Source organism: Martes martes (assembly GCF_963455335.1).
Source record: "Martes martes genome assembly, chromosome: 12".
Lineage (NCBI taxonomy): Eukaryota > Metazoa > Chordata > Mammalia > Carnivora > Mustelidae > Martes > Martes martes.
In genome coordinates, this window is record NC_137900.1 from 69,737,194 (window position 1) to 69,760,546 (window position 23,353).

At 34.9% G+C, this 23,353-nt stretch overlaps 1 protein-coding gene across 1 annotated transcript in view; it reads left to right on the forward strand.

The window, feature by feature from the left end:
* FSD1L (fibronectin type III and SPRY domain containing 1 like) overlaps nucleotides 1–23,353 on the forward strand; it is a 64,889-nt gene that overhangs the window by 15,620 nt on the left and 25,916 nt on the right. The window contains exons 2-6 of the mRNA XM_080820155.1: nucleotides 1,084–1,179; nucleotides 3,808–3,939; nucleotides 9,358–9,459; nucleotides 17,704–17,726; nucleotides 22,628–22,749. Of these exons, the coding sequence (XP_080676281.1) occupies nucleotides 1,084–1,179; nucleotides 3,808–3,939; nucleotides 9,358–9,459; nucleotides 17,704–17,726; nucleotides 22,628–22,749 (475 nt within the window). The remainder of the gene's footprint in view (nucleotides 1–1,083; nucleotides 1,180–3,807; nucleotides 3,940–9,357; nucleotides 9,460–17,703; nucleotides 17,727–22,627; nucleotides 22,750–23,353) is intronic.

Sequence of the window (23,353 nt, forward strand, 5' to 3'; positions counted from 1 at the left end):
TTACTTTTAAATTTTTACTACTGTAATGCCTTGTGAATACTTATTAAAATATTATCCCTTTATCAGTTTATTTTTGGAGCTCTTTACATATAGCCCTTTATTGATATTGGATTATATTTTGAGAAGAACTTATCATAAAGTCTTATAGGACATTATTAAAATATTTACACTTGTAAGTACTTAGAGAAACAAGGCGTGGGCTTCTGAGAAAATTATAAAGTGAAAGTACTTGCATTTGATTTTTACTGAGAGTATAAGTACCTTGTATGGATTTTGCTATTACTACCTGTGAAGAGTTACTGAACAACTAGACTTATGCTGTCCAGTATGATAGTACTTGTCATATGTGGCTATAAAAAGTGAAAATAATTAAAGTTAAAAACAGTAAATTCAGTTCCTCAGTTCTATCTACATTTCAAGAGCTCATTAGTTTCATATAGCTATTGACTGCCAATTTGGACAACCTATATAGGATATGTCCATCGTAGCAGAATATCTTATTGTACAGCCCTGAACTAGAGAATATGAGAAGATTAAATAACCAAGTGTTTTATTTAAATAGGAAGCACTATCAAAAAGTATGAGGTATTTGCTACTAAAATTACTTTTATGGTTTTATAGCATCTGTTAACTATTGCAGTGAATATTATAATTTTAGCTATAAATTTTTTATTTACTTTTGTGTTTCTAAAATGTTTTTTATTTTTATAAATAAAGTGTCAACTTTTAGTGCCTCTTTGTTTTTCTTCCTCATATCCTATTAGAAAGCTCCATTTGTTTTTGCAGCATTTAAGGATTTGATTTTATTCCTTGGCCCTGCCCCTATGACCTAAAATAATACTATTGGTATTAAATAATACTGATCATCTTCAATATGAATGGTATGGTGGTGATTAAATTATACACTAGGAATAAGAGGTTTATAAAATAGCACAAATTCATATCCCATCTTTTGTAATTAAAGGCCTTTGGCAATTTATCTCCTCTTATATAATGTATGGTTTGTTTAGAAAGTTGTTATGGTTTACAATTCTTTTATTAAAAATATCATAATGCTAACTGTTTTTCTTGTTTTAATCCTAGGAAGCTCTACAAAGGATCATTTCAACCCTGGCAAATAAAAATGATGAAATTCAGAACTTTATTGACACACTAAATCAAACACTAAAGGGAGTTCAGGTATTAATCTTTTTAAAAATGTTTCAGTACTGTGTCACAATGAATGATTGTTGGGTCAGATCAAAAGTATAAATATATCGACTCTAGATTATAAATTAAAGGAGGTGAGAGTAAGGTTTTTATTTTACTTATTTCTTTATTTAAATGCATGTGTTTTGAGCATGCACACAGGTGGAGGGAAGGGACAGAAGGAGAGGGAGAAGCGGACTCCTGGGTGAGAAGGGAGTTGATGCAGGGCTTGATCTCAGGACCCTGGGGTCATGACCTGAGTTGAAGGCAGATGCTTAACCAACTGAGCCACCCAGGCACGTGCCCTGAGAGTAAGGTTTTAAATGGTAGATAAATAAAACTGTTTTCCTTCCTTTTTTTGTATTATCAATGGAAAGAAATAGTAAGGAAAGAAGAAAACTCCGCAATAGTAGTTGGTAGGGAATATTATAGTGCTCGCATTTCACCCTTTCCATTATAGATCTGTCTTTCATAATTCTAATTAAGAGCAAATTTTATTTTTTCAGAGTACCGGGAAGCTAACTATTTCTTTTATAATAAATAGTGGAAGGAAAATGTGGATGGTAAGAAGTCTGCTTGTAGAACTGGAAGAAAGTAAAAATAAAAGTAAAAAATAAAAGTGCTAATGAGAAAGAGGAATACTTAAGGAAATGGCCCCAGCTTTGGGCAGATAATCCATACTGTATATAATCAAATGTTGATGAATATGCCTTATTGAATTTAGTGGTCATTTTTTGGTAAAATAAACAAGATTTATAGGACACTTGTAGACAGTAAATCCTTTCCTATGGTTTTTGGTTGAACCTAAGTTATTGCCTGTATCTTGGCCTGGTAAACCTTATGGTCCTTGTATTTCCTTTACTTCTTAATTTGTTACAATTGAAGTTAGTTGATTAAGATCTTCGCCACTTAACTGTCTTTCCCAAACTATTTTACTGGAAAATTTGGTGAATCCATGAATCCACTTTCTTTAAATAAGCAAAGCTAGTTGTGTTAAGGCTCTTAATCTATATATAAGGGAATCATCACATTTGACATCTGGAAAAATGGACCATGAGCTAGCCCAAACTATTTCTCTGATTAATTATTAGTACTCTACCTTAGAATCCAGAAAAAAAAATAGAGGGGGCATTTAGCTACAGTCTTGTCACTGGAGTTGGGAGCATAAGAGGTAGTAGGCAAGAGACTGTGAGGATGTGCCAATGGGTTATTGAGGATTAGTCCATTCTCTTTTTACAGATGAGTAAACTGAGGTCCAGGAACTTAAATGGCTTGTTGAAGGTCGCACTGTTACTAAGTAGTTAATGCGAGATTTGACTTAGGTCCTTTGCCTACCAGACTGCACATTTCTGTTGCCGCAGCTTGTTCTTTATCACTGTAAATCAATTAGTAAAATGATTTACACCACTTTTGGTAAGACTCCAATGAGGTGATATCTGGCTTCTATAAAAATTACAAGCAAAAGTTTGGTTTATGTTATTGCAGTAGATTGTACATATTAGTTTTCTTAACCAGTGCCAATTCTCTTAATTGAATGATTCATCTAAGTTGAAAAACGCCTAACATAGTTTCTTCTGTCTCATAATTGCTGCAGGTGTGGATATTGCTTATCTAGAAATTTCACAGATATCTTAAGTTATTGTTGAAATAGTAGCATCTTGCTTAATTGAGGCAGTAAGGAACTGGGAAGTCAGCAGGCTTGAAATGCTTTATTGGTTCTCCCTCTAATAACTAGTTGTGTGGCTTTGGGCAAGTCACTTTTCTGTATTTTAATTCCTGAAATTTAGTAGTTTGACTACAAATTCTAGTCAGTAGATGACTTCTGAGGTTCCTTTGAGAACTCAAATTCAGTGTTTGATAAATCTTTTAGGTCCAGTAAGGAATTGCTTGGTCTTTTAAGTCTGTATACCTTATATAAACACACTGCTTCAGACAACCTAAAAGATTTTAAGATTTCACAAAATTAGCACATATTGTTCTTCAGTTATGGAATCAAAATCTTGATTATTTTATTAAAATGCATCATAGATGATTCTGATGCACAACAAAGGTTGAGAACTACTGGCTTAGGGTCTGCCTTGGAACCTGAAGGTCTGGACAAGTCGGCAACCTTTAAACAACCTTTGACATTGTCCTGCAGAAACAGTGTCTAAAAGGTAAAAAGAATATGGGCTAGTCTATAAAAAGCTGCTTAACTCAACATAATGGAGATAGTGCTGTCAGCATTAGCAGCCAGCTTCTAGGATTTACTTTTTTTTTTTTTTAAAGATTTTATTTTTATTTATTTAACAGACAGAGATCACAAGTAGTCAGAGAGGCAGGCAGAGAGAGAAAGGGAAGCAGGCTCCCTGCCGAGCAGAGAGCCCGATGCGGGGCTCGATCCCAGGACCCTGAGATCATGACCTGAGCCGAAGGCAGAGGCTTAACCCACTGAACCACCCAGGCACCCGGATTTACCTGTTTTTAAAGCCTATGTCACATACTAGAATTTTGTTGTTTATATGATTTTAGCCTGGGGTAGTTTATACTGTGAATGTATTCGCTCCTGTGATAAGCATATCTTTTAGTTTTCTAATGTTTGACAGCTCCAGTAAAATCGTTGTTTTGTTTATTAAACAGGAAAATTCTTCTAACGTACTTTCGGAATTAGATGAAGAATTTGATAGTTTATATTCTATTTTGGATGAGGTGAAAGAAAGTATGATTAACAGTATCAAACAGGAACAAGCTCGTAAATCACAAGAGTTACAGGTGAGTTCATACAACATATTTAAATATGAATAATTTTAGTCTATTTAATACTTGATTTACTGACAGGAAAAAATCAGTGAATTTCTGTGAATAACTACTTTTATCTTAGAGAAAATGATTATTAACTTTGTTTTGGTTATATGTATCTTGGTTTTTTTTTTTTTTAAGATTTTATTTATTTATTTGACAGACATCACACATAGGCAGAGAGTCAGGCAGAGAGAGAGGGGGAAGCAGGCTCCCCGCTGAGCAGAGAGCCCAGTGTGGGGCTCTATCCCAGAACTCTAAGATCATGACCTGAGCCGGAGGCAGAGGCTTAACCCACTGAGCCACCCAGGTGCCCCAGTCTTGATTTTTCTTAATTGTGGTAAAAACCCAAGATTTACCCTTATAACCTTTTTTTTTTTTTTTAAGATTTTATTTACTTATTTGTTAGAGAGAGCGCAAAAGCAGGGGCAGTGCAGGCAGAGAGAGAAGCAGGCTCCCTGCTGAGCAGGGAGCCTGATGCAGGACTTGATCCTAGGGCCCTGGGATCATGACCTGAGCCAGAAGGCAGACACTTAAACAACTGAGCCACACAGGCATCCCTTGTAATCGTTTTTATTTTTTAAATTTTATTATTTATTTATTATTTTTAAAAAAGATTTTGTTTGTTTATTTGACAGAGAGAGACACAGTGAGAGGGAACACAAGCAGGGGGAGTGGGAGAGGGAGAAGCAGACTTTCTGTTGAGCAGTAAGCCTGATACGGGCTGGATCCCAGGACCCTGGGATCGTGACCTGAACTGAAGACAGATGCTTAAACGACTGAGCCACCCAGGCATTTCCCCTCTTGTAATCATTTTTAAATGTACAGTTCAGTAGTGGGTTAACTCTGTTGACATTGTTGTGTAACATATCTCTAGAACTTTTTATCTTTTAAAACTGAAATTATCCCCATTGAACAACAACTTCCTATTTCCCCCATACCCCACCACCTGGCAAACCACCACTGTGTTTCCATGATTTTGATTATTCCAAATACCTCATATAAGTGTAGTTATTCAGTATCATGGCTCAGGTCATGATCTCAGGGTCCTGGGATTGAGCCCTGTTTCAGGCTCTCCACTCAGCAGTGAGTCTGCTTCTCTCTCTCCCTCTGTGATCTCTCTTTCGCTCTTTCTCAAATAAATAAATAAAATCTAAAAAAAATAAATAAATAAACGGCGATGTGACCTATAACATTATGTCTGTTTTAGGTATACAGTGTAATAATTTAGTTTTTATACATATTGCAAAATGACCACCAGAGTGTCTAGTTGACATCCATCACCATGCATAGTTATACACTTTTTTTTTGTGATGAGAACTTTGAAGATCTCTTTTTTTTCTGAGACTGTTCACAAATTATTGCTTTATATTGTATGTCATATATTTTTTTCATCAGTTTCAGAGGTAAAATTTAGTGATTCATCAGTTGCAGATAACACTCAGTGCTAGTTACATCAGGTACCCTCCTTAATGCCCATCACCTGATTATCCCTTTCCTCCACTCATTTCCCCTTCAGCAACTCTCAACTTGTTTCCTATAGTTAAGAGTCCCTTATGATTTGTCTCTCTCTCGATTTTCATCTTAGTATATTTTTCCTTCCTTCCCCATGTTCATCTGTTTTGTTTCTTAAATTCCACATATGAGTGAAATCACATGGTATTTGTCTTTGACTGACATTTCACTCAGCATAATACCCTCTAGTTCCATCCACATCATTACAGATGGCAAGTTTTCATTGTTTTTGATGGCTGAGTAGTATTCTACATGTTCTTTATCCACTCATCTGTCGATGGACATCTGGGATTTTTCCATAGTTTGACTATTGTGGACATTTCTGCTATAAACCTTTGGGTGCATGTTGCCCCTTTAGATCACTACATTTGTCACTTTGGGGTAAATACCTAGTAGTGCAACTGCTGGGTCATAGAGTAGTTCTATTTTTAACTTTTTGAGAAATCTCCATACTGTTTTCCAGAGTGACTGCACCAGTTTGCATTCCTACCAACAGCATAAGAGCTTTCTCCACATCCTCACCAATATCTTTTGTTTGCTGGGTTGTTAATTTTAGCCATTCTGAGTGGTATGAGGTGGTATCTCATTGTGGTTTTGATTTGCCTTTCTCTGATGCTAATTGGTTTTGAGCATTTTTTCATGTGTCTGTTGGCCATTTGTATGTCTTCTTTGGAGAAATGTCTGTTCATGTCTTCGGCCCATTTCTTGACTGGATTATTTGTTTGGTGGGTGTGGAGTTTGATAAGTTAAGTTCTACTTTCTTAGCAGTGTTTAAATATACAATACAGTAGGGGCACCTGGCTGGCTCAGTTGGTAGAGCATTTGACTCTTGATCTTTGTGTCATGAGTTCAAGCCCCACAGTGGGCCTAGAGATTACTTTTATTTTATTTATTTATTTATTTATTTATTTATTTATTTTTTAGAAGATTTTTATTTATTTATTTGACAGAGATCACAAGTAGGCAGAGAGACAGGCAGAGAGAGAGGAGGAAGCAGGCTCCCTGCTGAGCAGAGAGCCCGAAGCGGGGCTCCATCCCAGGACCCTGGGATCATGACCCGAGCTGAAGGCAGAGGCTCCAACCCACTGAGCCACCCAGGCGCCCCTAGAGATTACTTTTAAAAAATATACAATGTAGTATTAATTCTTTTCACCATGCTGTACATTATACACCCAGGACTTATTTTATAACTGGGAATTTGTACTTTTTGACCAACATCACCCATTCATCCATATTTTAAAATTTTTTGGTAGTAGCCATCTTAATGGGTGTGAGATGGTACTCTTTTTTTTTAAATTTTTTTTATTTTTTAAAATTTATTTATTTGTTAGAGCGAGCGAGCACAGGCAGTCAGAGTGGTAGGCAGAGGCAGAGGGAGAAGCAGGCTCCCCCCCCCAAGCAAGGAGCCCGATGTGGGACTTGATCCCAGGACGCTGGGATCATGACCTGAGCCTAAGGCAGCCGCTTAACCATCTGAGCCACCCAGGCGTCCTGAGATGGTACTCTTTGAAAGTGGTGACTGCAAGGATGTTAGGACCATTTTCTCTTCCTGTTTGAACACTTGAGATCTTCATTTTTTCCAGTGGTTCCATTGTTTTTGTTTTTTTGTTTTTTTAATCTTATATCCGGTTGCCCTTTATAACTCTTAATACTTGCCTCTCAATGCCACAAAAATTTTGGCAATTTTTTTCATAGGAGCAGTGATCTAGGGAGATGAAGAGATATTGAGGGGACCATAGGCTATAAAGTAAGACTGAGTTGTTGAAATATAAGCTTAGTGAAATAACTTCATTGTTGTGTTATGATTCAAAGGAAAAGTGATGATGATACCAGCCTAATGGTATTTCAAACCATAAGGCTTTATTGGGATAGTTTAAAAACCAAATATTAAAAAGATTCACAACTTGGCTACCAGTGCTGTTTCTTCTTTAGTTGGAGACAGTAGAACATCTCTGTTCTTTTGGGTTTACAAACCTGATAGCATGTTGTTTTCATTAAAATTTTATCAGTTACTCTAAATAACTGACAAGTTATTGGTTTTTGTTTTTTTTTTTTAAGATATTATTTATTTATTTGACAGACAGAGATCACAAATAGGCAGAGAGGCAGGCAGAGAAAGAGAGAGGAGGAAGCAGGCTCCCTGCCAAATAGAGAGCCCGATACGGGGCTTGATCCCAGGACCCTGGGATCATGACCTGAGCTGAAGGCAGAGGCTTTAACCCACTGAGCCACCCAGGCGCCCCAAGTTATTGGTCTTTAAATTGTATTCCTTTGTACCTTTTTTTTAAACTTTACCTCTTGACTTGAAAGCAAATTCATAGCATTTTCTTTCCTTTTTTTTTTTTTTTTAAAATAAAGATTTTATTTGAGAGAGGGAGAGAGTGCACCAGCAGGGGGAGGGACAAAGGGCGAGGGAGAAGCACACTCCCCACTGAGCAGGGAGCCAGGATATGGAGCTCATTCCAGGACCCCGAGATCATGACTGGAGCCAAAGGCAGATGTTTAACCAACTGAGCCACTCAGGTGTGCCTGAAGCCTTTCCTAGGAATAAGATATTTTATCTTAAATTTTGACCTCAGATTGGATTCTTTCACTTTAATAGTTTCTTGAGATATATTCCTTATTCTTTTTGTTATTTTTTATTTTAATACTGCATTCACTTAGTGTCCCCTAGTGATCCTTTGTAGACCATTTATAGCTACCATTTTGTTCTCAGTGATTTTGCTCAAACTTTTCATAAAGCTCTTATACAAATGGAGTATTTCAGATGATGGTTTACTAATTATTCTTTGGAACTTGTAAGAATTTTACTTATAGGAATAGTAGTGTTTTTAGGAAATTGTGGTTAAGTTCTTAGAATAACACATGAAAACCTATTGTTACCCAAGATAGGGCAAAACTGTTCTCCTTTTCCAAAGTAAAAATATGACACATCCAGAAACCAATAAAATGAGCCATAGTTTATCCTTAGTGCCGATCTTTAGGGGATATCTAAGTAGATTTGAATATGGAATAGATAGTAATAAATAGCTATTAATATTCTGAAGAAGAATCTTGGGTACATTAAGAAAACTTAGAAATAGATCTCTTCCTTCGTTTAAAGGTATCACTAACAATATTTCTGCACGACTGGGCTTAGTTTTAGACCACAGATGATAGAGAGTGACAGAGAACTGAATAAGACAGACTGGTATGTGAAATTAATACATCACAGTGGCAGGGCACATCACTGCAACAGTTACCGTCTTTTGTTCTTCTTTATTCTTTTTGAAATCTTAGCACTTGCATTTGTGATTCCTTATGTTATCCAATTTTGGAAACTATAAATTAGCATTTATGGCAGTATGTACTACTTGAGTAATATGATAAATGGACTACTAAAATTGTGCTCAACTGCATGTACCTTTAACTTGATTCATAAACTTTAGTTTTATTTGTTAAATATCATCAAGAAACCTAGTCTTCATTTATAGAGGATGTTTTCTGCAGATGGACTTTTTTGATAATTTAAATTGTTTACAGTTAAAAAAATAGTTGATAGATTTCTGACAGCCCTGATTGAGAAAAATGTTTAATTTGACCTGAACTATTTATAATTGCTCTATTTTGTGTTGTGTTTTTTAAGGGATGAGTATATCTATATCTGTATGCAATGAAACTGTTTTGAACAAATTATGGAAAGATGTTAAGTACAATATATTAAGATAGTTAAAATTTGTTACATATATGACTAGTGAATATGTTACTTTAATAGCTCTCTAAAATATTTTTGTTCAGTTTTTTCTATTAAAATTATAAGTTCATTTTAAAAATATATATTTAAGGTTCTAATGGAAATAGGAAATTTTATTTTAAAGATATATTATTGTTTTTTAGAGTCAGCTCAGTCAATGTAATAATGCCTTGGAGAACTCAGAAGAACTATTAGAATTTGCAACACGGTCATTAGATATAAAGGAACCTGAAGAATTTTCAAAGGTATTAAAACATCAGCCAAAAAATCTAAACTAACCACTTAAATAGGAGAACCTTGTTTTAAAAAACGATGTTTTCCCTTTCAATTTTGGATTTATTAAGTCATCTCTAATACTAAAAAAGTCTTCTTATTTCTTAAGTACAATGCTACCTATTCGTTTATTCCAAAGTGGACACCTGGATGTGTCTTTACGGTAATGAACAAATTATTTAATTTCTCTTTAATGCTCTATTCGGATGGATCAAGTTATTTTCCTTTTCAATTAGATCCCTATTAGCCATTTATTTTAAGGGTACTTGTGTATTTTATTTGAGTCATACCTTTGTTATAAATATTTCATGACTAAGGAAAGAAGATTAATATTGCTATTAACATTCTTAAAAATCTAGTTTTGTATTCCTTTCTTTCTTTGAGCTGATTGGGAAAACATCACTTGATGCGTATGAGCACTGTAACCTAATGATATTTGCTATTAAATTTATTAAACGTCCCACTGTTTGGTGTAATTTTTTGAATGTTTTATCAAAATATGAAAATGTAGGTTCTTATTTGGAGGGTATGTTTGGTATGAAGTATAAACAGTAGAATAATAAGACTGCTAATGTTTTAATCTAGAACCTAGTGTTTAAGAGATTCTGAATTCTAGATTCTAATTTTTATTTTAACTAGGGTCATTTTTAAATGATTACCACATTATCAAATCAAATCTCTTTTTGATGTGGAATATATTTAAAAATGGTGTGAGAAAAGTGGCAACTTGAGCTATATAATTACGAAAATACATGCTGTAGTAATCTTAGCAAGATAAGTATTTGAGTTTGATACTACTTTCTTGGTCTTTGTGGACTATGTAGTGAACTTTTTTAGTGTTAGAAAGATGGCTTCATAATCCATTTGTGTCATTTGTGTCTACCTAGTACTTTAATTTCATGATTTTCCTATGAACTTGAAAGTAGAAAGATCTTCCTTGAGAAGATAACATTTGGTGGCTTACATCCCTACATTCTGAAAATGAATTTTAAAAATGATTTCCTTTTAATGAAATGAATCAAAACAAAAGTTCTTTTGCTCTAAATCTGCAAACTAATTAATCCTTGAATTTAGAGGTGGATTGTAAGTAGGTTCATCTTTGCATTTAGTAGGACTTGCTATATAAAGGAATTATGAGGAAAATGTATCATACTTTAAATACTTTGGAATATAGATACGTCACCTATTCAGAGGACATTATGGGATAACCTCAGATATCTGGAACATAGCCCAAAAAATACAGAAAGCAAAAAATACCTGTATCAAAATGAGTGTCATAAAATTCATGGGCAGTTATTCAGAATCTAGTGACTGTTATATAGAGAGTGCTACTAAAGTTTTAGTTTTATCTTCAGTTTCCTTGTTGTTCAGAGTCCCCTTCAAGTAGAGTGGGCCAGCTGCTAATGACAGGCGTAATCATAGCAGCAAGAATTAACAGCTGAGAGCCTGAAAGTGAGGAAGAAGACAGAAAAACCATAAAACCTGGACACACGTATTTGAAAACAACTTGAACCCAGTTGCATTTAAGTAGGGATTGATGCTCAGAAAAACTGTGATCAAGTTTGTTTCTCCCAAGTTTCCCTTTCCACTCTTTCCAGAGTCCTCTCCCCTTCCTCTCAAAGGCTACTGTTTTCTCTTTCCTTTGTCCTTTCCAACTTTGTTAAAACTTTTTCCCAGCTGGTTGTAAATTGGAAAGGTTCTGATAAATTACATTGTGGTTTAAACATTTTCTTGATGTTCTGTGTTGCTTATTTTATATTTTTGGTTTTCTAGCCTTTTGAAGTACTTCTTAATAGCCTAAACCATTTGGAAATGTGGCGAAATAAATTGTCAGTGTTTCCCACCTAGAAATTGGAGTTTATTTTTTAACAGAAATGCTTAATTAGGAGTTGTTTGCAATTATTTTCTTAGTATATCCAAATTGTATCCAAAGAATGGTTTGATTCCAAGTCATAAACCAGGTTGCCCTTTGCCAGGTGCATGGACTATAGACCTGCCTCAAAGACCTAATAGCTGACAGAATAGGGAAGATAACTTTGAAGATTATTATTGAAATTTGAAGAATAATCATCTAGTATATTGTTAGATTTTTGGAAAAAGAAATTCTTTTAAGGTACTGTTTATGAATATTCCATATTAAAGTGATTAAATCAGATTATTATTAATAGTTCTTGGGCACAAAAAAGTCATAGGCTAAAATCCAGTCCATGAGTCTTTTTAGACTTCATTATCTTCAAAAACAGTACTTTAAATACTGATACTTGAATGATCACATTGCAGTACCTCAGGATGAGAATTGAATATGAAGCTATGCTGTTTACCAGCATTAGACAATCTGAAAATGAATGAGTAAAAATGGCACAAATGGGAAAGGATTTTGGAACGTGCTTTCACTGATTTTTTAAAATTTGGTATTACAAATTGGCTTTATTATCACTATTTTTTTTAATCATTAGAAGTTTGGTTGATAGTAAATATATGAAGAAGGATCACCAGCAAATGCAATTTGGATCATTTGCTTTATTTCCGGATGGACAAGTAGCCAAACCTGGCTTCTCTGCTAATAGCTGGCCTGTAGAGCATTGCTTGGATCCTTTGACAAAATTAATATTTCCATTCTCCCACCCCTGAATTCAGAACTTGAATTCTCCTTGTAAAAAGAGCTGAGTCTGTGGAGCATTTCCAAGTAACTAAGCATCCACTTCCTCACTATCGTGCCACACATAACCCAATTGTCAGATGAGAAGGGAGTGAATGGTTACCTGTACATGGAGCCTTTGGTGGAATAAAAAATACAGAGTAGGGTAAAAGGGGGAACAGTGTCTTCTACACTTGATCACAGATAAAAAGGGAGAATAGATTTTCTGTATTTTTCCACTTCAGACTCCCAGTAACTCGCCATTGGCATATTGTCCAGTCAGTGTCAGCCCCTGACCACTGGGAGGAGCAGATGAGAGGGGTAGAAGCTCACCGTGTTTTCAAGGGAAGTACTGGCAGATGTGCTTTCTGTGGGTTGAAGTCAGGAATGCTGAGAGAGGAGAGTACCTTCACTGAAAGCATGCATGTTTCAGTTACAAAGGCAATTTAAAAACAAATGTAAATATTTGTTAAGAATAGCCCACACTAATTTTTCACCTTTATTTCTTTTGTGGGTGTTTGTCTTACAGAAATACAGTTTCCTATTATGTAAATGTGCTTAGTCATAGAACAGATGTATGCAGTGCTGTATTCAAAGTTTATTTCAAGTTATTTACTATAGCTTTATGAAGACTAAAATGATATTTTTGGAAAGTAGTTCTTTTTATAAACAGATAGATATATAGAATATATAAAATTTTTAACATATGGAATCAACTGCTTTGCAGTTTTTTGTTTTGTTTTTTTAAAGCTGGTATTTTTGCCAAAAGGAGATAAAATAAAATAAAATTTAATAAAATTTAATAAATTAAATTAAATTAAAAATTTAATAAAATAAAATAAAATTTATTTTATTTATTTTTTTTAAGGTTTTATTTATTTATTTGACAGAGAGAGATCACAAGTAGGCAGAGAGGCAGGCAGAGAGAGAGGAGGAAGCAGGCTCCCTGCTGTGCAGAGAGCCTGATGTGGGGCTCGATCCCAGGATCCTGGAATTATGACCTGAGCCGAAGGCAGAGGCTTTAACCCACTGAGCCACCCAGGCGCCCCGGAGAGTAGCATTTTGAAACTCTCTTTTTTACTTTCTCTGAGTCCCTGTCATTTCCCAAGTCATTCCTTAATATGGTATCTTGGGGATGAGGTAGGAGTCTCAATTATGTATTGTAAAAAATAATGGGAAAGTATCGTATGTTTGCCCCAGAGTCGTTTTCAGTTTGTCTCAAGGAAACATTATAAAAATTTCTGTCCCAAATCTAGTGGGAAAATCCAAAGTATAAAACAATGTGAACATACAGACAAGACTTGGAAAGTTTCTCAGTGCTATGTGGCATTCAGAGTGTTAGTAGGAACGCTATTGGGCTTAACTGCAAGTCAAAATAAAGATGAATCCTGTCAGGCAAATGCCAATTTTGAAATCTAGTTTTTGCTTGATTTATCATTTTGACAATGTGAGTATTTTTTTCTCTGTTATTCTTCAGAAACCTATATAGTTGGCCCTTAAACAACATGGGGATTATGAGCACTGACCCCCACGTAGTTTAAAATCCATGTATGACTTTTGACTCACCCAAATATAACTACTTATAGCCTACTATTGATGAGAAGACTTGCTTATAACATAGCCGGTTAACACATATTTTGTGTTATAGGTATTATATGCTGCGTTATTACAGTAGAGCTAGAGAAAAGAAAATATTACTAAGAAAATCATAAGGAAAAGAAAATACATTTACAGCACTCTATTGTAAAAATCCTGCATATGAGTGGACCCACACAGTTCAAACCTGTGTTGTTCAAAGGTTAACTGTATTATTTTTGTTGCTTTTTATTAATGCTCTGACTTGAACTAACTTTCCCCTTGTGGCCTTTTCATTTCAGCCTGTATTTCAGAGAATTAGGTTGTTAAAATGCTTAGTTTATTTTGGATAAATTTTAAAAGTTGCTGTGTGCAAATAAGATGGCTTAGGATGGACTTTTAGAGTTTTAAGACACTTTAGTGCTTATCACTTTCTAGATGAGATAACTAAATCCTAAAAGAGTGAAGTGACTTGCTGATTAGTGTGGTATGAAACTCAAATCTCTTAAGCCTTGGTCTTATTCTATTTTTCGCTGAGGAGTTTTAGAACTTTTGCTGATTGGGAAGAAATTTGGAAATCTCAAATTTTGTTCTTTTTTGGGTAAATGATTCATTGAGTACAATAAGCAAGATCTAAAACGTCTTTATTTTATTATTATTCCTGTTTTAACTATTTAGAAAATACTGTTCAGTTAGCTGCTCCACATTAGAGTTATCTTAGGGTACTTTGCATCTAACATTTTTCTATAAAAGGAGAAAAATGATGTATCAAGAAGAAATACAGAAACAATAAGATCTTAACTTTTAGAGTGCTTGCTAAATTCATGGAAGAAAATAGTTTCTATGTCTACTTATAGAATATTAAAAGCAAGAGAAATTGGGAAAAGATCTGGTTTAACTTCTTTATACTTTATTGGTAATTATGAAGAACCATTTGTGATTACTCCTACTTGTACTCTTATTACGGATCTTTTTAAGGAAGTTTGGTCTGAAGTGACAGATTCCTAAAACTGATAAAGGATAAGAATTGTAAGATTTATTTTGAAAACATTTATTGAGAGATGGAGGAAGGGAATGAGAGAGAAAGAAGCCATCTCTGAGAGGAATAAAGAGAAATGAAGTGTTGGCAAATAAGATTTCAGTAGAAGACTGAAATAGAAATAGTGATTGAAATTGAAATAGAAAATAGTGCTACTGAGCAAGGTTATATAGCTAAGCTTCTTGAAGGCTTTTAAATAATACACAGTAGCATTACCCAAAAATCTAAAGATTCAACTGAGGCCTGTTCATAACTCACTAAGTGGAATTATATAGGTGCAAATAAATGCCTTAGAGCAGTGGTAAATTCTGGAATCATTTGGTACTTGGTAAGCAGAGATGTTTAATTGACAAATGCATCGCTCTTGAAATTGAAATTTAGAGGAATCAAGCAATACAGTAATGTGTATCTTTTGGATAGATTTCTACTTTGGGAGAAGAAATTCCAGAAAAAATAAAGCTCTTCTTCAGTTTAGGACATTTCTTAAAATTGGGCCCATTTAGAGAAGTATCTTCAAAATTTGAGACTTTCTGCCCTTTTATCATTGCACAGAATAACTTTTTCAACCCCTTCTGCATTTACACAGTGTATATACTGTTAAATTCGAACCTAAATGAAAGAGGAACCGCTGAGTCTTCAGTTTGATCACCTGGGTATGTTTATATATAAATGTACAAGACAACAGTTTTTCCAACATTATTTGGCTCTTCATCTGTTCCTTTTCTGGTTTGTCACAAGCAGCCTAGTACATTAAATGGTAACAAGAAGCTTTACATGCATGTGCACATCTGCACACTTGTACACAGACACATTAAAAAATGGCACCTTCTAAGTTAAGTAATACGAGGCACAAAACTGAATCATTGTAGTCACTTTAAAAGACAGTATTGGGGGTGCCTGGCTGGTTCAGTCAGTGGAGCATGTGACTCTTAATCCCAGGGTCATGAGTTTGAGCCCACTTCCGGTGTAGAGATTACTTTTTAAAAATTGTTATAAGGAAATTAAACAAATATACCACATAATGTTTTTGAAAGATGAAAGAAAATCTCTGTTAAAAAAAAAAGACAGTTATGGTCTCATATTGTTGGATTCTTTGAGAGTGATTGGTAAGTAACAGTCTTCTAACCAAATTCTAAACCAGATGTGAAATAAGAGAAAGCAGTAAAGCTGATAAGAGGCCAAATACCAATCAAATGATATCAGAGAATTTAGCTTATATCAATGGGCAAGCATTCTTTTTTTTTTTTTTTTTTTTTTTAAATGGGCAAGCATTCTAATATGAATCCTAGAGTTAGTCAGACTTGCCCGCTCAGGTATGGTCAATACAAGGGTACAGCTTTGTGTATGTGTGTGGGAACCTGTTTCTGTGAAACTTCCTACGTAGAGGGAAAGAACAGAGTATATATGTTTTCTGTAGACAAGCTGCCAGAAAGAGGGAAAATAGCTGATGAAGTCCTTTCACCTCACTGGGAGAAATGAAGGAGTAGAGAGAGGCTAAAGGAGTAATGCTAGTGGCATTTCTCCATATGTAAAGAAACACCAAGAGCAGAGGACATTTATATTAAAATCTTTGGTGGTATTTCTAGCTGTAATGACAGTAATTTTAAAAAATGACTATAATCGACTTTCCTAACATTTCTTATTCCTAGTACCAAAGTAGTGTTATGACTTAAGCCTCATATTAATGGCACCAAATCAGGTTTGCTATAGAATGTGGAGCTTTGAAAGGATCTGTAGAAACAGTAAGGACTAAAATTTCTTAATAAAGGAAAGAGAATGATTAGTATACAGGTCTCACAATTGATTATGGTAATGTTGGAAATGTGTCATATGTTGATCTCCTAAATGTCAGTTCTGGTTTTTTGTGTAGAAAGGTACTTAGGATATTTTAGGATGGGTGTAAAAATGACCAGTACCAAATAAGAACAATATTAGAATCGAAGAAGAGAGGCAACAGAAACATGACTATATCAAATTAATGTTCAATTAAATTAATAATTATTAATATTACCATGTGCCAAGCTTTATGCTAGGCCTAGGATAGAGTGTAGAGCAAAACAGCCATGGTTTACATTGGATGTGTTGTTAATTATGGTGGTTTGGGGGGAAAAAAACTTTTGTTGAATATATTATATATAAATGTGAAGGGGACAACGGGTTTTGTGTGTATTTTTCATTGCTTTTCTGTATATTGTACAACACCAAGTGATAGCTGTGCCCTTTCCTAAATTCGTGTTAGCATTCTGAAAAAGAAAAAAAAAAGTACCGCATGCCGAATAGGTTTAAGTTAACTGCTTCTGTGAAGTCCTCTCAGGGAAAGACCTTATTGCCAGAAGTATTTCTCTGGTTTCTCCTTGTCTGAATTTTTGTCATTATAACTTTACTTTTCGGGGTAAAGGATTGAAGAACTGCAGCCCAGTTTTATATGTTAGCAGGCAAGCTCTCAAAATGCAAAGCCTTTGCCCAGGGAAGGCATACAGAGAAATCTTGGAACAACCATGATGAAGTGGTGAAAGAGATAATTGAAGAAAAATTGGAGAGCAGATTTGAAATGTATAAGAAAAGCATTAGATTGCATAGAAATGTGTGCCCCTTGAAGGAAATTGATTGTTCTAGTTGAGGAGTGTCAGACTGAATTGGAAGTGGAGGTGTATTTTGATAATCCTAAGGTAAGGAAAAACATGTATAGTCATCTGGAATTAGTTTGAAGTGTTAGTTTTCCTCCTTTTAAGGTGATTTATATGGGGTCTGGACTTTTTTTTTTTTTTTTTACACTATAGATCTAACATCACATTATGCAAGCTTATGTGGACTGTACAAATTTCCTGTAATTCATGTTTTGGTGACTGTGAACTAATCTGTTCCAGGGTTTATATTCCTAACTTTTCTTGCATGTCACTGCCATTGAAACTTGCATGAAAAGCACTAACTGCCTTCTTTCTCTTCTCCCTGATTTGCTCGAAGGCTGCCAGACAGATCAAGGATAGGTATGGTATAAAACCTACATTTTTATATAAATATCAATATTGACGTCAGAAATGAAATTCAAGAACAGTTTCTTATTAGACTTTTGTTGGTTGAAATAAAAATACCTAATGGCCATGTACAAAAAAAAATCTCTTGCATATCTTCTGGAATAAATAATGTATCAGCAAGATTTTTTTTAAAAAACATAGTTGTGGACAATTACATACTTCCAAAAGAATTTCATTTCTGGTATAATAGAGTTAGTTTTAGTACAGTTCCTAATTAGCTATGAATGGATGGAGACCCATCTTGGATAATTAAAAAATATATATTCCTGGAATGTGTTTTTTTTTTGTTGCTCATGATTTGTAAGTATGTCCTATTTTCTGAGGAGTCAGCATTTTTAATAGTAAGAGCTGAAGCTCTCCTATTTCACTGCTCTCCTGTTTAACACCTTTGTATTCTCATTCCATCCTATTCCTGGTGCCATCTCTTTCTGTTTCTCATGCCACTACTATCTAATATGTGGGAAGAGAAAATTAAAATGATGAAAGACTATCTTAAAAGGTCTTTCTCATTGGTAGGGCCAGGATTAAGAAAGGTAATTTAGTACTTGCTGTAATGAAGACACAAAGGGTTAAAAGTGCTGCTGGCATTTCTGGATTGAGTTACCACAGAAGGGATGGTTTTGATCTTCCTGGCTAATCACTGAGCATCGACTGTAGTGAGCTTATCATTTACGGTTTCTTTCTTTGAGGATTATGAGATTCTCTGAAAGCCAGCTCTTAAAAAACACCACTCTGAATCCTAGATTAAATTATTTATTCTTCATCAGATAATTCACAAAATTATTCATCATAGATTCTGTGAAAACCAATGTGTCTATTGTTAATTTTGGCTGAAGTCTTCAATTCTGTTTTTCTGATGGTCTGTTATTTGACTAGAGGCAAGATGCACATGGCACTCATAGCACTCTTAGCACAAAAACTGATTTTTTTTAAAACTATATATTTTATATAGTTTTTTTAAAACTATATATTTTAGTTTTTTTAAAACTATATATTTATATAGTTTTAGTATATTTTTTGTATCAGGGAATGGTTAAAGACAGGATCAGCTTATCAATCCTGAATGTAGAAAGGTGATTATGAGAGTTTGAAGGTGAGAAGTATTGACTGTGCATGGGGAGTGGATGCTAGGCAGGTCAGTTTATTGGATAAGGTATAATTGGGTTGTATCTGCTGAAATTTGCTACATGTAGTCCATCTTTCACTACTTTCACTGTGGCTAGCTTATTCTTCTTTTTAGCCACTTACTCCACTAGGTCTTGCTATGGTCTCTGATTTTCTGGATTAGAAGTCATTTCCTAATCAGGCTTTGGCCTATCCAAGGACTTTGCCAAGGGCACCTGGGTGGCTCAGTGGGTTAAAGCCTCTCCCTTTGGCTCAGGTCATGATCTCAGGGTCTTGGGATCGAGCCCCACATCAGGCTCTCTGCTCTGCGGGGAGCCTGCTTCCTCCTCTCTCTCTCTCTCTCTCTCTCTGCCTGCCTCTCTGCCTTCTTGTGATCTCTGTCTGTCAAATAAATAAATTTAAAAAAAAAAAAAAAGAACTTTGCGAAAACCCTCACAAGATCTTCTCTTGTACTCTCCAAGGATTCTGTATAGTTCTATACTTCCAAGAATCCTGTCCTTTACCCGTGACATCTTTCTGTATCCAGATTTGTCAGAATTTAAGGATGAATTTTCATGGTTGAATGCAAGGCTTCAGTGAAATTTGACTTCTTTGCCTCTTCTAAGCCCATTTCTTGGCTTGATTTCATCAGCTTCCAGGTGATCTCAGGAGTAAAGGTTCCTTTTCTCTGTCAGGGCAAACTCAAACTCCCCTCCACCCCCGCCCCTGCAACTTATACATTATTCATTTCAGCTACCCATGAAATTTTCACTTACTGCTTGAGAACACTTCTAGGTCTTGGCTTAATTTTTTAAGCTTAATTTTTAACTTCATAATGTCCAGGTTTCTCTGCTATAAATATTAGGTACTCTCCCAGGAAGCAGGCTGATAGAATTCCATCATTGCCATTTATGATACAAAAATAATTTAAATATATAGTCTTAGTAAAATAATTTTTACTAAGGGAAGAAAGGATTATTACCTTATATTGAGGGCAGAAGAGGAATTTTAAGGAAGAGTATGTGTAACATACCTGAGCAGGGAATCAAATATATAAAAATGAAAGCACCTGTGAGAATTGACTTTATCATTTGTTGTGGTAGAAGTTATGCAGTAGAAACAGCGGGAGTAACGGGAAAAACTAAGTAGCTACAATGAAAAGATAATAGCAGATCCCTGTAACTTTACAAATCACTGGTATATACTTATGGATGCTTTCTAGTAATGTTGGAAGATGATTAGTTAAGATTTGTTGGGGACTTACAGTTCTTGAAAAAAGGGGTCATGAAAGGGTGAGTCAAGTTAATTAGATACTTTGAGGAAACTGAAGGTGTTCATCCATATGTTTTGCAGTTTTTTCTTTGTAAAAAAGAAACTAAGGGGAAAGGATCTTTGTATTCAGTTGTACTAAAGGAAATAAACCAAGAAAGTCAAGGTGAATTAAAACATTCCTAACCATAGGGATCCTGTAATGGTAGAGAATTATCTATGGATTTTAGCTTGATTTGGGCTTTCAGACACAATTATCTAAATGTACTCAGTTTAAAAATAAAAAATTCAGGGGTGCCTGGGTAGCTCAGTGGGTTAATAAGCCTCTGCCTTCACCTCAGGTCATGTCATGATCTCAGGGTCCTGGGCTCGAGCCCCGCATCAGGCTCTCTGCTTGGCAGGGAGCCTGCTTCCCACCCCCTCCCCCGCCTGCCTCTCTGCCTACTTGTGATCTGTCTGTCTCTATCAAATAAATAAATAAAATCTTAAAAATAAAAATAAATAAATAAATAATCCAGTCTTTTAAAAGATTATAGCATTGTTGTACATCTAAGTTGGTTTTTGGAGACTGAAATTTTCATTGACTAGAAAATAAAGGTCATTATTTTCGTTTTTAAGGTTCTGATATACTTTTTTTTTTTTTAAAGATTTTATTTGAGAGAGAGAGAGCGCGTGCACGCAAGAGGACAAGTGGGGGAGGGGCAGAGGGAGAAGCAGACTCCTCACTGAGCAGGGAGCCAGATATGGGACTTGATCCCAGGACCCTGGGATCATGATCTGAGCTGAAGGCAGCTGTTTAACCAACTAAGCCACCCAGTTGTCCCTTGATAGATCTTTCTTTACTTTAAAAAAAAATTTTTTTAATGTTTTTATTTTTTTGATAGATCTTTCTAATGAACTTTTGGAGGACATTATTTTTCTTTGAGGCCACAGTGATTAAAATCAAGTTTTGTGATAAAGTTTCAGATTTAAATTCTATGAAAAACTTTCAGATATTTTTTTCAACAGTTCTCAACAAACATTTAAATAGGTTTAGAAGCATCCAAGTAGGTTCAAACCCATTCATTGATTCAGTGGTCATATACTAGTACCTCTCTGAACATAGCTCTTTCAGAAGTCCTAAATCAAAAGATTCTTGGGACTTTAAAGAGCAGAGTAATTAAGACTTAGCCTTTGTTCCTAACTTCTTACTGATATAATCTGAAATTTAATTATTGAGAACCAACAGCTTAAAGTAATATGTGTGAAATATTCAGCATTATGCTTGGCTTTCAATGAGTTCTCTTCCCCATAAGTTGTATTTCACTATAGCACATTCTTCTTGATCAGTAGAGAAACTGTTTTTGACTCATTTTAATAAAGTGATTACTTTCCTAGTTCTAAAGTGAAATAAAATAACTGAATATAACAACAGCTTATTTTTTAGCCCAAAATAACTGAATACAGCAACAAGTTTGATATCTTGGATACCACTATCCTTGGGTAGATTTGGCAGATCTGAATGACTAGGCCTGGTAGTCCCCTTGTTCCTCAGCTCTATTTACTACTTCTCCCAAATTGTGTGCTAGCAGGACAACATCCATGAATAGTACTTTTGTATCATTCTTTGACCAAAGAAAATAAGGGAAGTTACTTTGCGATATTTGTGGAAATTTACTGTAATATGAAAAATTCAAATTTGAGATAAATAAAATGACAAATTATTAGAATATGAGAATTTCTTTTAATCTCCAGTTTTCATTGACGGAACAGTTCCCCCATACTTTGGGTAAAATGAGGTCTGATATGGCTTCTTTCTTTCTTTTTTTTTTTCTTTTATTGTTTGTTATACCACATTCATCTATTAAGTATTTGTTGAACTATTATTTCCATGTCATATGGTTTCCCAAGGCTGTTTCTCCTTGTATCCTTCCGATATATCAGGGTGACACCTAGTAGCGTGGAATTTAAAATTGTGATTTCACTTCTCTCCTTTCTCATCCGTACCCTATCTTTAGCAGCTACCAGGCTGTACAATATTTGGTCAGGTTAATTTTACTCTTAATTGAGGACACACGGAGTAGCTGTGACTACTAAGGAGAATGTACATTCAGTTCATTATTTGGCATATGAAAAGGAGTGAGGTTGGCATCAGGAAGTCAGTGAGATTGAGTGTACAGAGCTTCAGATACCTGTTGGGTCTGTTAACGATGATTTATATGGGATATTTTTTCCTGTGATATTTTTGTGTGTAATTCTATAAAACTACCTGGAGGAAAGTTGCTTAAAGTTATACTCAATGTCTAAATTTAAAGACATCTTGCAGTTTTCTTAGTTAATTTTCAAAAGACTCCGAGAACAAATTTCTTTTTAGCTTTGTTACCTTTGTTATAGTTTCTGAAATCACTAAAATGACATAATTCCTATTTTTTCGTTTGTAAATTAAATATGGTATACTCCCCATTCTTTTATTTTTAAAAGTATGTTTATGTTTACCGTAGAGTAACAATGGCTTCAGCCTTCCGCCTTTCTTTGAAACCAAAGGTCAGTGACAACATGACTCATTTAATGGTGGATTTTTCTCAGGAAAGACAGATACTGCGAACTTTGAAGTTTTTGCCAGGTAAGTATGTACACATAGTACATGTAAAGTGTTTTTTTTTGAAATGAATTTTGAAATGTAAATATTAAGTATAGTGTGGGTTTTTTTTCTTTATTCAGCTAAGGAATAATTAAATTTGCTAGTCTTTATTTTTAGAGAATTATTTTACTGGTAGTAAAAATTCCATTTTGAGAATCCCATTCAAGGGGTATCTTTTATTGTTAGTTTTAAGGCAGAGAGAAACAGTGTATCCTGATGGTTAACAGTGGGTTTTGGGGCTGGACTTGGACTGGAATCCTGGCTGCCATTTACTTGCTGTGAACCTTGAACAAATTATTTAACTTTGTTTCATTTTTTTCATCTTTAAAATGTAATGTTATTCTTCAAGGGTTTGAATAAAGATTAAATGAATTGAAAACTCTAAATCACTTGAAAATAGTACCTGGGGGGCGCCTGGGTGGCTCAATGGGTTAAAGCCGCTGCCTTTGGCTCAGGTCATGATCCCAGCATCCTGGGATGGGGCCCTGCATAGGGCTTTCTGCTCAGCAGGGAGCCTGCTTCCTCCCTTCTCTCTCTGCCTGCCTCTCTGCCTACTTGTGATCTGTCAAATAAATAAATAAAATCT